This window comes from Camelus ferus, chromosome 9, assembly GCF_009834535.1.
Source record: "Camelus ferus isolate YT-003-E chromosome 9, BCGSAC_Cfer_1.0, whole genome shotgun sequence".
NCBI classification, from domain to species: Eukaryota; Metazoa; Chordata; class Mammalia; order Artiodactyla; family Camelidae; genus Camelus; species Camelus ferus.
In genome coordinates, this window is record NC_045704.1 from 48,429,687 (window position 1) to 48,442,682 (window position 12,996).

The 12,996-nt window shown below is 41.9% G+C and overlaps 1 protein-coding gene across 1 annotated transcript in view; it reads left to right on the forward strand.

Annotated features, from left to right (window-relative positions):
• Positions 1 to 12,996, forward strand: part of HYDIN (HYDIN axonemal central pair apparatus protein) — a 373,932-nt gene that overhangs the window by 187,761 nt on the left and 173,175 nt on the right. The window contains exons 16-20 of the mRNA XM_032486698.1: positions 1,735 to 1,970; positions 4,429 to 4,529; positions 7,009 to 7,144; positions 9,642 to 9,806; positions 11,325 to 11,477. Coding sequence (XP_032342589.1) covers positions 1,735 to 1,970; positions 4,429 to 4,529; positions 7,009 to 7,144; positions 9,642 to 9,806; positions 11,325 to 11,477 — 791 coding nt within the window. The remainder of the gene's footprint in view (positions 1 to 1,734; positions 1,971 to 4,428; positions 4,530 to 7,008; positions 7,145 to 9,641; positions 9,807 to 11,324; positions 11,478 to 12,996) is intronic.

A 12,996-nucleotide genomic window follows, 5' to 3' on the forward strand; every position in this document is an offset into this window, starting at 1 on the left:
TGCAGCCTTAATGATAGTTTGCTTCTAGTTTAAGTTTCTTCTTAGGGGCTTTCTAGGTCAGGTGAAAATACACATTTTGAATGAGAATCAACCTGCTTGAGAGTATAGTCTTTTAAATTGTTATTTAAGTGCCAGGAGAGGTATGAACGTTCCTCTGTGAATCTTTGAGGCATTCAGGCCAAGAAATTATTCCAAGAAAAGTCACATAAATGTTGATGTTTAAAGTACTAGATAGTACTAAAGAAGGGAGAATAGAGATCTACACTGTAAAATACTTGCATTCAGATGGATGATAGAATAGCAATTAGGATTTGGTGCAACCAGAAACCTAGGAATAACATTTGTGTTGATTCATTGTATGATTCTTCACTCTTTAATAAAACAGCATCCTTTTTCTTTATGCTTCCTGGGGAACAATATGGGGTATTACAGATAGTTGTATAAGAAATTGTTCTAACTAGGAAGTCATAATTGGCTATATTCTTAGAAAAACTTCTAGCTTCTGGAAAGTAGTCTGGGCAATGGTTTGGAAGGACTCGTCCAAATCTTTATAGGATCCGCTTCCATAATACACCCTATATTAGAAGAGTGTTTATCCCATAAATGGTCAGGTAAAATAAGGGATCTATAGTTTCAAGAGTCATTGTTGGGGAAGTTCAGAAAAGTCAAATGTTGTGATTGATTACATGATTGTGAAACTGACTCTCTAGCAATTCCTCTGGAATTTCCAAGAATGCCCTTAAAATCTGACAGTTCTTTTTCCATTAAAGATCTCTTCCAAGTTGATTGGCAGGTGTGAAGTCACAAAGGAGACATGCGTAGAAGTAGATCAGTTCAGAATACCGCCAGCAGAACTGCAGCAGTTACTCCAAGAGACTGTTATACTTTATCACAGTAGGGTTCAATATAGAAAGAGAAGTGTTTGCATCTGATAGAAATATGCATATTTGTTCTCTTAGGGTTGTAGATCATTCTTGTTCTGAAAGTGGTAGCAGATACAATGGCCACCTAGGGAATCCAAAATCAGAATTCGATTTATTGCTTCCCAGGCCATGAGGTTCCACATCTCTTGGGAAAGGAATATGAATCTTCTTGAATTGAATGTAGGAGAGCTAGAAATAACATTAAAAAGCAGCTTTGTCTAAGGGAGGTGAAAGCCGATGTGTTTGTCTCCAGCTGGCTCAAAAGCAGATCGTAAAGTCTCTCTCGGGAGAGGCTATTATTCGATTTTGTGTCATCGACCCTGAGAGCATGAGCCTCCAGGATGAGTTATGTAATGTCTTGGCAGGCTGTGGGTCACAGAGCGGGTAAAACTGCACAGGCTTCTTTCACACACTGGCAAATAAAAAAAAGCAAATATGATTCTATTCTCTGGGGGAAAAAACCTGTATTTCTATGCAAAAGTTAAATGCAAAATGTGCTTCTAGAAGATTACTCAGCAAATTGAAAGTAGAGACTGACTCTTGAGAGGGGCCTGAATGACAGTCGAGGGGTTTGTTTCATGTCTATTGCTGTTATATAATAAATGCATAGTAAGTATTCATTGAATGAATGAATGAAATGTATTTATTGATTGTGCAATTGAAAACAATATTGGGGAGAAATGGAGTTAAGCACATAGTGATGAACTGCATAGACAATTTATTTAAGAGGTTTGGCAGTACAAAGGGAGGTTGAAGTTAAGGGGAGGATATTGTGGGGCTTTTATTTCTCACCTCACATTTTGTCTTCCAGGGTTTCCTCATACCTTGATATGTTCCCTCAATAATACCTCTTTGGTCCCCATGACCTTCAGACTGCGTGTCCCTGGGGATGGCATTGGCCATAAAAGCATTTCAAGTTGTGAGCAGTATTCCAACAACAACGAATCATCTTCTAATAAGGATGAATTGCCTGTAATGAGACCAAAAGAATTCACCATAACCCCCAACTGTGGCACCATTCGCTCCCAAGGATTTGCTGCTATCAGGGTAAAGTGCACAGCCTTCCAGCACACGTGGCCAAGCAGCTGAACTGTCAAATAGTTATTGGGACCACATCTAGGGTTTGCATTTTATGCCCAGCGTCATTGGAGGGAGTGCCTCTAATTCACATAGAAAAGTGGGTCTATAAGGAAGTAAACTACTGTGGCAGAAAAAACCAGATACAAATATATTGGGCAGAAGAACTGACACTGCTCCAGTGGGTTTCCATCAATCTAAATGCCTTTACCAGAGCAGTGAATTCTAGTTATTTCTACTGAAACCACTGCTTTATATAGAAAGTACACACATCAATACTAACACAGATTTAAGAACTCATGGATAACTAGTCCTCCATCAGACTCAAATCATTCATACCAATAAGTGTCCAGATTTATGCCACAGACGATATCCAGTTTATTCAGATTTTTAATCTGATTCTGGGCTTCATGGCAAATTTGGATATGATGTTCCTAACAAGGCTTTATATTAAGGTCCACAGTGTGATGCTTTGCTAATGGCCTCATGGCGCCACAAGCAGAATTATTTCACAGCTAACTGAGAAAGGTTTTAGCTGTCCTCCCTCACTATCGCTTCTCCAAACAGTTAGGTCTAGCAATTCAGAAGGTTGCTATATTGAAATGATTGTATCTTTTCTGAAAAAGAAAAAAGATAAGACTTTATAGCTAAGGTTGTTAATTTTCTCTTTAGTCATTGCCTTTGAATATTTGATTCAGGTATGGTTTTGTCCCCCAGATTTGATTTAAATGCTTCATAGTAGCTCACCATGAATCGACTCATTCTAAATCTTTTCTGGGAGTTTTCAGCTCTTCTAAGGGCTTCTCCAGGGGTCCAGTGAGGTTTGATATCATAGATTGTTATAACTTCTCAGTGTTGCTGTCTTAGTCTATTTGGGCTGCTATTACAAAATGCCAGAGAGTGGGTGGCTTATAAACATCTGAAATTTATTCTTACAATCTGGAGACCAGAAGTCTAAGGTCAGGGTACCAGCATGGTGTGGTTCTGGTGAAGGCTTCTTTCAGGTTGCAGACTGCTGTATCTCCTTGTATCCTCACCTGGTAAAGGTGCAGTCAAGCTCTGTGGGGCCTCTTTTATAAGGGCATGAGCCCTCATGACCTAATCACCTCCCAATGGCTTCACTTCCTCACATACTCACATTGGGGGTTAGGATTTCAGCATATGAATTTGGGGACAGGGGCTACAAGCATTCAGATCATAGCGGTTGGTAACGGTGATGTTCCCAGGGAGAAGTGCAGCTGCAATGAATTAATTTATTTTTTACTTAGTAATGCTCAGCTTGCATATTACCTACCATCTTCTCCTTTTTTGTGGCTTCTCCCAGATAGTACAGGAAGATTTTAGAAGAAGAGCATCTATCTAACAACCTTCTGCCAGAACCACTTGTTTGACACTTTGCCTTCCCGCCATAACTCAGAGACATCAACAAGGGTTAGAGTCACTCCAGGCATCTCTGCGCGCTGCGGCAAATCTGTCAAGTTTTCTTTTCAAATCAATGACTCCCTCTTCACTTTATTTTTTCTTTACATTTGGAGAAGCTTTCTCCAGGCTTCAGTTTTCCCTCCTGATCTGCACTTCAGCCATGTCTGTGTGGGCTTTAATTTGCATCCAACAATTCCCTTTCCAACCAAAAAAATTTTAATTAGTACCTGATACATAATTTATAGGTAGAAAAGCTGTAACCCATGCCAGAAGCAGTTTTCTACATGTACAATGATCTTTTCCAGCACAAATCATTTTAAAGCAATTAAAAATTGTAACAGGGCTTCCAAAGACTAAATGTAAAGCTTCATTTAGGACAACAAAAAATAAGAACGTAGGTAAAATTTACTAGTTAGATCCTGTCCTGGATAGACCTTTCTTTGGAGCTTCCTTTTATCTGCTCTGTTAATGAATATGGAGGGTAGGGGGTAGGGAGGAATGACAAGATTTGATTTAAAAAAAAAACTAGTTGATTTCTTATGCCATTTTCTAGAATTGACATGGTTATATTCGTGTATTTTGCTATAAGAGAAATCTAGTTGTAGTGTTTTATTGGTGTATTGAATTTTCATAATTTATGTAGCCCAGAGTCATAGGGAACAACTTAAATTGCAATAATTAAAGTTTGTTTGATGTTGAGCATCTCTCAGGGTTCTGTTTCCCCTCATGCAGGTTTATGACTCCTTTGATATAACCCCCTCAGAAATCAGCAAACCTCTTGTACCAAAGCCATTTGGTAGTTTCTAACCTGGCCTTTGAAAAAACTCAGCATGCCCTGACCCTGAAATGTAACTTGTTTAACTAAAAATGTAAAACGCCATAGATCCCCTGATAAAGTACCTAGAAGCCACACTCATCGGTGTGGTCCTCCCCAGGTCCCTTTCTCCCCTGTGCAGAGGGGGAGCAGGCCTTTCAGAAGAGCAGCTTTTCACCCTTTTCTTTCCAGGTGACCTTATGCTCCAACACTGTGAAGAAATATGAGCTGGCCCTGGTGGTAGACGTGGAGGGCATCGGGGAGGAAGTGCTGGCGCTCCTAATTACAGCCAGGTATGGCACTCACCTGCTTTCTCTCTTCCCCAGTCTCCCGCAGAGCCCCCAGAAATGGGCTGCCTCTCCAGAGGGCAGCAGGCCTGCAACGAGTTCACACTGTGTTTGTTCTGCTTTCCTGGGAAGGGAAGCTGAATCTGATACACGAATGACAAAGCTTTAGAACAACAAACGCACCTTTGGTGGAAAAAAGAGGAGGGATGCGTGTGTTTTGAAGTGAGAAGAATAATAGTGCTCTCTAGTGGGTTTGACTTCCCAAGTATAACTAAAACCTTTTCAGTTATATACTCGAGGTGAACAGTTGCTGGTTTTTTGTTTTGTTTTGTTTTTTAGTTTTTATCTTTAAATATAATACTCCAGGGTTTTGCAGCAGAAAGAGTGGTGCTTGCAGCCCTGCAGTGGAAGATTCTGCTCCAAGACGTTGTCACTAAGACTTGAAGGCAGGCTGCAGGCAGGTCCCCCAAATGAGGCCCCCTCTAACCTCATAAACTCCTCAGAACCATCACCAACTTTACTCCCTTTTTTAATAGAGGCAGCCCTGGGCTCTAGAGTCAGGTTAAGATCCTGGCTCTGCCACTTTTGACTATGTCTTCTTGCTAAGTTACCATCTTTCCGAGGGTGATGTGGCCCCCTACTGATGATGACAGTGACCCTAAAGAAAATCACGGGCTACACTCTTGTGAAAGCAAACAAGTATCCAGATCTAGGACTTGAGAGTGTGTGTGTGAAAATGCCATCTGAAGGAGAAACAGAGAAAAGTGCTTAGTAAAACTCTGACATTACTCCAGTCCCTAGAATTTACCATTTCCTTGACTCATAGGAAGATGCACCTTAAAGAAGCTGTGCTGGTGGGTGGGGCCATGATAACTGGCACCATTTCCTGTGTCTTGGGGCTTGAATAAAGTCAAAGAGCAGTCCTAACAGAACTTGAAGGTCAAGGTTTTGTCACAATTGCTTAGTATTTCTTCCAAAGACCTAACTAATTCGTTTGTTTGTTTAAAAATAGTGAAAACACTTTCATCGGATCCTCTTTATACCAAAATTTGCCTTTTTGTCTAGTCTTGCTTTTCTTTCCTCTGTGGGTTTATTCTGAAACTTCCCAGCCTCTTTTCCCTGCAGCTATCAGTAGGAAATCCTGAAGTAAAAAAAAAAAAAAAAAAAAAAAAAAAAAAAAAAAAAAGGTTCTGGGCGGCTACGAGTTTCCTACCAAGTAGTTAGTCTGGGACCAAGTGAAATACTATCTGTCCTCTTAGCCACAGCCTTTCAGGAAGTAAAGGATTAGCTTTACTGAAATCATTGGGTCAACCAGTAACTTCTGTTCTAGCTAAGAATGAACACTCATCCCATGCTAAAACCCAGACTTTGGTGTCGACAAGACTCTCTTTCATGTCGCTACTTTTGGCGTAACCTGTAAGAACTGCTCAGAGACTCTCAACAGAAGAGTTACTTTTAGAACGTGCTCCCTGAAGTGATTCTCCCAGAGAACCAGCAGTGCCGGCTGGCCACGCCCTCAACCACACGTTAATCATCCCTTACTGAGCACACGCCATACCCTTCATTCACACTGTCTTCCGTGTTCCCACAACACATGAAGAAGAGTTAACAATCCTAATGTCAATCCCTAGAACTACCTTCATTTTACCTCTGAGCAAAAGGGGACTCCGGGAGGGAAAGCAACTGGCTCAGGCTTGTACTTGGTACAAGGTTAGTATTTGAACACGGCTCTGACCGATTCCAATACCAGCACTCCCCACCACTGCACTGTATTGTGACAGTGCAACAGGGTAGGGCAGACCTCGGGACTTAACAGACACAAAATAAAACGCTGGTTGTCTAATAATAGACCAACTGCATGCACAGGCCTTCCATTCCTCCTCCCCTCCTCCCTCCCCCACATGCAGCTCACCCTCCCTGTCACTCCCACCACCCTCTCCGTATTGAGCGCCTCTGTCACAGGGCCAGTTCTGGGTTGAGCAGCTGCCCGAGCCTACTGATCCAAGACAGCTGTTCTGCATAGGAATTAGAATTATTACCATTATTTAGATGGTGCGAGCTGTTGCCAGTCCTTAGGGGACTCTGACTGGTCCAAAGTGTCACAGCTAGTTAGGACCCCATGCTGGTGGCATTGGCCCTGTTTGTCATAGAAACAGATCTACTACCCTAAGGAACTTGCACTGTGGGGGTCTCTTACCAAAGAAGGGCCAATATGAAAAACAATGGAAATGTTAGTCATTACCCACAGAAGACAGTGTTTAATGAGTTCTGCTTCTAGCTCTTTTTTGATTAAAAAGTGGTGACTGGGGGCTAAGGGAGAGGGATGACAAAGAGACAATTTGAAAATGATTAATGTAGTTATTAGAGGAAAACTACTGTGTGACAATGACAAATGTGTTTAACTTGGGACTCCACATTCTCAATACATAAACAAGCTCTCCCTCCATCCTTCTGACTTCTTTAATGGGCTCCTTCTTTTGAGCAGGTGTATTGTACCTACCCTTCATGTAGTTAATACAGAGGTAGACTTTGGGCGCTGCTTCCTGAAGTACCCATATGAGAAAACGATCCAGCTTGTCAATCATGATGACCTCCCAGGATGCTATAAGGTCCTGCCTCAGGTGAGTTACTCTACCCTTTTTCAGTGTTGATTTTTCTTCAGTTGGATTCCCTCAGTGAAAAAGAGAGGTCCTTCTAAAGAGCCATATTCCCGAGCACATGATCTTACAAAATTCTGATTTTTAATGGTGGGATACTCTGGTGATGGGGTTATAAAGCCACAGGTGGATTGCCACCTGCATGAGTGAGCAACTGTAGGTGGAAATAGTTGTTAATTTCCCAGGGAAATTGCCTTTGATAAAAAAGGGAAAGGGTCAATTAGGCCAACATGCAGAAATTGCACCTGCAAATTATTGACAGTGAATCAACCATGCATGGGAGATGAGACGGAGCTAGTTTTCATTTATGTCTATGGCTGTGACTTGAACAGCATCACTAAGATATGGTAAACAATATTTACAAATGAACCTACTGGACCAGAAGACTAGAGATAATATAGGAAGGAGAAAGGAGTAATTGTTTCTTAATGTTCTAGGAAATGGATCTGTCCACATGCCACTACACCTAGCTGGGTGAGAGACTAAGCAGTTAAACATGTATGAAAAAAAATTCAAAAAGGCCTGTATAGACTAGAGTAATGAAGGTTACTAATGAGAGGCAGTTTACCAAGGAAGCATTTGGGTTTAAAACTCAGTTCTGTAAGTAGTACTCTTAATAAAAATTCACGCAAAAAGAAAAATCAAATGGGGGTTTTATTTGGCTACAAGTTCAAAATAACTTAGAAGACCAGTGAGGTGACTCTGTGGTGCAATGGATAGTGCATTGGATGTCCCAAAGACCAGATGTTGGGGCCACAGAACCATGACAAGTTTAGGCTGCATTAGGGAAACTGCTCCATAGCGAAAGGAAGGAGAGAACCACCTGTCACTGCAATGCTGGAATGTTGTCTTCAGATCTTGAAGTGTATTTTTTAAATGGAAGCTTAGAAAAAAAAATAATCATGTTGGGAGTAACCAGCATGTCAGTCTACGTTCATCTGGAAATCCAAGTCATCTAAGGAGCAAGTACAGTGTCTAATCTGAAACAGAGAATTTGCTAGGATGAAATAGCCACCACTAGTCAAAGGACTATTGTCAAAGGACTATTGTCAAAGGACTAGTCAAAGGACTATTGTATAATCCAAAGGGGAATTTGGATTATTCTTTGGGCTTTTCTGAGACAAAACCAGAAGCCAAGAATGGGGGTGACTGGAGACAACTTTTCTAACTTTCAGATGTTCAACAGCCAAACAGGCTAGCCCTGCACAGTACACAGTCATCTCAAGAACTCAGAGCAGAGCCTGAGCCGCCTAGGGTGACAGGGAAGCGATCTCTGCACAGCCGGGCTGTAAAAAGGATGAGGCACTTGCCTTGAGCACAAAATTTAGAGGGGAGCCAAAACACTCAGTAACCAAGTAGATGACATTTTCATGCCTCCCTTGAAGAAATCAAAACTAATGCAAAAAATCTGTGATAAATACCAAAATGTTAGGTAAAAGTGGAATCAATATTACTGTTTTTTTTCTTCAGGCTCGGGATCCAGGAAGTCTGGACGGAGCACTGCCATGGAGGGAGGTTAAGTTAGATGTGGCTGTGCGGGACCAGACCAGGTGCAGACAGATCGTAGGGTGCTCCAGACAGAGGAAACCTGCATGCTCCATCCTTCCCTCCAGGAGTTGAGGCTCTGAAAAGTGTCTCCCAGAATTACTCAAACTTACTTGGCCAGGGGATTTTTTAAAGTTTTATTTGTTGTTTTTGTTGCAAAGAGCTTAGTGATAATGCTGCAGAGCAGGGTTCTGAGGACTATACATGTGTAAACAATGGAGAGCGTTCATACAGTCATCTGTTCATTCACCTACCTATTTCCCATTTAAAAAACCATCTACTGAGCATGTGTTTTGGGCATGCATTAAAGCCCAGGTCGTGCCCCAGAAAGTTTACAGCCCATGGAGAAGATGGACACATTGATAGTGCATGCTGTGGAGGGGACTGCAGGATGTTCCCCAGGGAGAGAGGAAGCGCCTGGACTCTGGAGCACTGGGCATCCCTGGGGGTATCATGATGAGTGTGTGGATGGGTCAAAGGGTGAGGACTTTCCAGGAAGAGTAACCACAAGTGCAAAGAGTTGGCAGTGGAAGCAATATCGTGTGTTCAGGAAGTGCCAGTGGCTTCTACTGATGGAACGCAAAGGGGTGAGGTGGTGGGAATAAAGTGTGAAGGCCAGTTTAAGCAATCTGGCTGTGGGAAGCTGTTGTCCTTACCTAACTCACACTGTGGATAATTTCTGCACTTTGCTGGGTCACACACTTTGTCTTTGGGGCCTTATGCACAGCCCGCTTAGCCAAAGTTCCTTTTGACTGAATAGGGGTTCTCATCCCCACTCACTTGCTTTAACAATGACACATTTCTAAAGACCCTCCACGGACTCAGGACAATGCTTGTTTCAAAATAACTTAATGTGCTGTTGGTTTCATACTGCACCTGGGGCTGGCTTATTTCTCTGCCTTCTCTCTCCCACCAGGTATCTGAGGACATGCCTGCTGTGTTGCTCTCTAGTCCCGCCCCCTGTGGGGTTATCCCCCCACAAAGCACCATTCACATACCTCTGGCTCTGGAGACCCAAGTCCCTGGGAAATGCAGGTCCACAGTTTACATCTCGACCTTCGGGAGCCCGGACCCCCCTATGGTGAGAGCCAGTTTTCAGAAGTGTAGTTCAAATTGCTGTACTTCTTGCCAGACATTCCGGCCTTCGCGTGTAAGGCAGTGTCGTATTTACGTATCCTCCAGTTGTTTGTAGTTCTGGAGGTTTTTGTTTTCACTCTGTCATGGTAAAATACCAGGGCTGTTACTTTGGGGATCTATTTGTGGATACATCTAAAAGTAGTGGTGCTTTATAGCAATTGATTTTTCTCACACACAGACACACTTGACCCCTCTTGAGACCTATTAAATCAGAATCTGAGGGGAGAGGGACAGCACATTGGTGTGTCTACAACCTCCTCAGTTTTTCCTAGTACACAGCTGAGTATTCCGAGATTGCTGCATGTGGGCTTTCAGACTAGTTTCACTCACTGCTCACTGGATCTTTTCCTGTAAATTAGTGGGTTTATATACAGCTATATGCCATGTATGTGTGTGTATGTGTGTGTGTGTATATGTATATATAGTGTGTGTATATGTGTGTGTGTGTGTATATATTATATATATATTAATATATATAATAATATATATATATTATATATAATATATATACACACTGCATTATATACAATTGGACTTACATCTCAAATTTACCTACTGAAAGTCTTGAGAGAAGTAGTCTTTCTCCTAGCCTGGGAAGAGGGATACATGGAAAGCTCTCTCCTGCTTCAGCTGAATCGTAGGTTGAATCTTGAATCTTGAAGGAAATTACCCAACAGGCTACGAATCCTAGATAGTGGGTTTACTTGAAAGTTGTGATGTCAACATACATTTGTTTGAAGTGATTCTGACTGCTTAGAGAATATAATAAATAAGGATTTTGCTTCTGTCTCTTCCATAGAAGATGCCATAGATAAGCCACCTGACTTACAAAGCAGCATCACGAAAGCAGGCCACCTGAAAGGTGCCACAATCCAGGTCCCGTCCTGGCCTACGCTGCACCTGCCCAGCCCGGATGTAGCACATGAGGGGGCACTTACTGAGCAGGAAGCACTTTATGAGAGGAAAAGACCCCCTTCCTTGGGCAGACACAGAGCCTGGCCGAGGGCACAGGGCAAGGGGGGCAGAGAAAGATGATTTCAGCCCCCAGCCTGTACAGCTCTGCACAGTGGATGGCCCTGTCACAGAGCAGGGACTCAGTGCAGCCACATCTGACTCAGTGGTGGTCCTTAACCCCTAAGTGTTCTTGAGGCTGGAGTGCTGGGTGGTGTATAGAGGACCATTCTTCTGCTTTCCCCTTGACACAGGGCTCTAGGCTGACCCAGGGAAGTGGATCATCCCTTTGGGGAGGAATTCCAGGCTGGACTCACAGTCTGATCAGCATGGCCATCCCTGTGACTTTTGACCACAGAGTACCAGGGAGAAAGGATGTCAATTCTAATAAGTACACTTTTATATCCCTGTTTTTTTATAAAGGGGTGCCTAGAAGCTTCTGTTTCAATTTGATTTTAAAGGCCAGCCATTTCAGCCATTCTTGTGTTCTCTCTCTCTCATTGGAATGCAGGTATGCCACATAAAGAGCATTGGAGAAGGCCCAGTTATCTACGTGCATCCCACTCAAGTGAATTTTGGCAATATCTACGTCCTGAAGGACTCCCTCAGGATTCTCAACCTCTCTAACCAATCCTTCATTCCCGCAGTATTCAAGGCTCGCATGGTGAGTAGACTTTGGGACTGTCACGTGGTGAAAACACAGCTTTGCCTGTATCTTATAGGCAGGGGCCCTATTTTAGCAGCATGCCTTTGAAAAATGATCACCGGAAGCAGAGATTTACATGGTTCAACTGTATTAAATTATGTTACTCTCATCGCCAGTTCCTCTTTATTATAATCCATTTGTGGATTAAGAAACATAATACGCATGTACTTGGTAAACAAGCAAATGTATTTACTATAATACCCATTTAGGAAGGTGCTCAGAGATCTCCTTACTGAACTGTTCCTGAGCCCAGCCCCACACTTCCAGAAAACACTTTTTAAATGTCTCTATAACCGAAAGAGCTTCCTTGTATTTAGTTTGAGCCCTTTGGGCTACAAGTTTGTTAGTATGCTTATTCTGTCTTCATTCTCTCTTCCTTCTAGTTATATTTTAATGTAGTTTGTAAGCATGTTTGAAATCCAACAAAATAGTTGGTAGTTGCCAAAAGTAGAAATTAAAGAACACAGCAAAACAAAGATAGGTAGAAAGATAGATATAAAATGGTCCTAGAAATGAGTCTGTCATATTTCTGTGTATTTAATAATGACATTTAGATCTGCTAGTCTTCCGTAAGCTAATTTTTTAAATAGAGATAATATTGGATTTTTGCAGAATCTAGGAATGTCTAATCCAGTCATTGAAAGTATTCTTGATTTTAGAAGTTTTCTAAATTAAAAAAAAATTTAAGTAGCATAGCCCTATCCCCAAATTACTGACATTTGAATGAAAACTGACATTTGGTTTCAGCATTTGTCGGGTATTTTTGAAAAATCAAATCGTATTAATTTTATAAAAGTCACTATCAAAAGGAGCAGGATTGTAGTTTCCTACTGACTTGTGATGGCTCCTCAGTGTCACTGGTCCCAACCAGCAGCCATATATCATGATCATTATTTCTATTACCATTTGTCATCACTCCTTATAAAGGCATCCATTTCCTGTACAGTCACTGCTCTCTTTAACATGAGGTTCGGACATAACCCCACTCTTGTTCTCATGCCTTGTGGATGTTGTATAAAGAATAATGTTTAATAAAAAAATCCTAGACAGGACACCTTCACTTATCTCTATCCAATTAGTTAGTTGGTGTGGTTGATGGAAGCAGGGAGTACTGCTTAGGAATTGTGGCTTCTGGTCCAGCTTTGTATGTGCATGGTTCACAGAGGATAGGAAAAGAGGCAGCCGACCTATCCAGATGAGGAGAGGTGACATGGGAGGGTCCCAGAGGAAGGACATAGGCAGAGACTTATATTCAAATACAGCAACAATTCCCTTTCTCACCACCTCCCCTTTGGTTCTCAGGTAGCTCCAGATTTCACTCCTGATGGCAACTTTTGGTAATTCTAAGAAGAAAAAAAAAAAAAAAAGCTCATCAAGGATTGTTTCTTACTAGTATAGTATGTATATTGAATGACCCAGCAGATTGTTCGATGGGACTTTTTCTTTTCCACAGAGGTTTTCATGATTCCATCTTTTG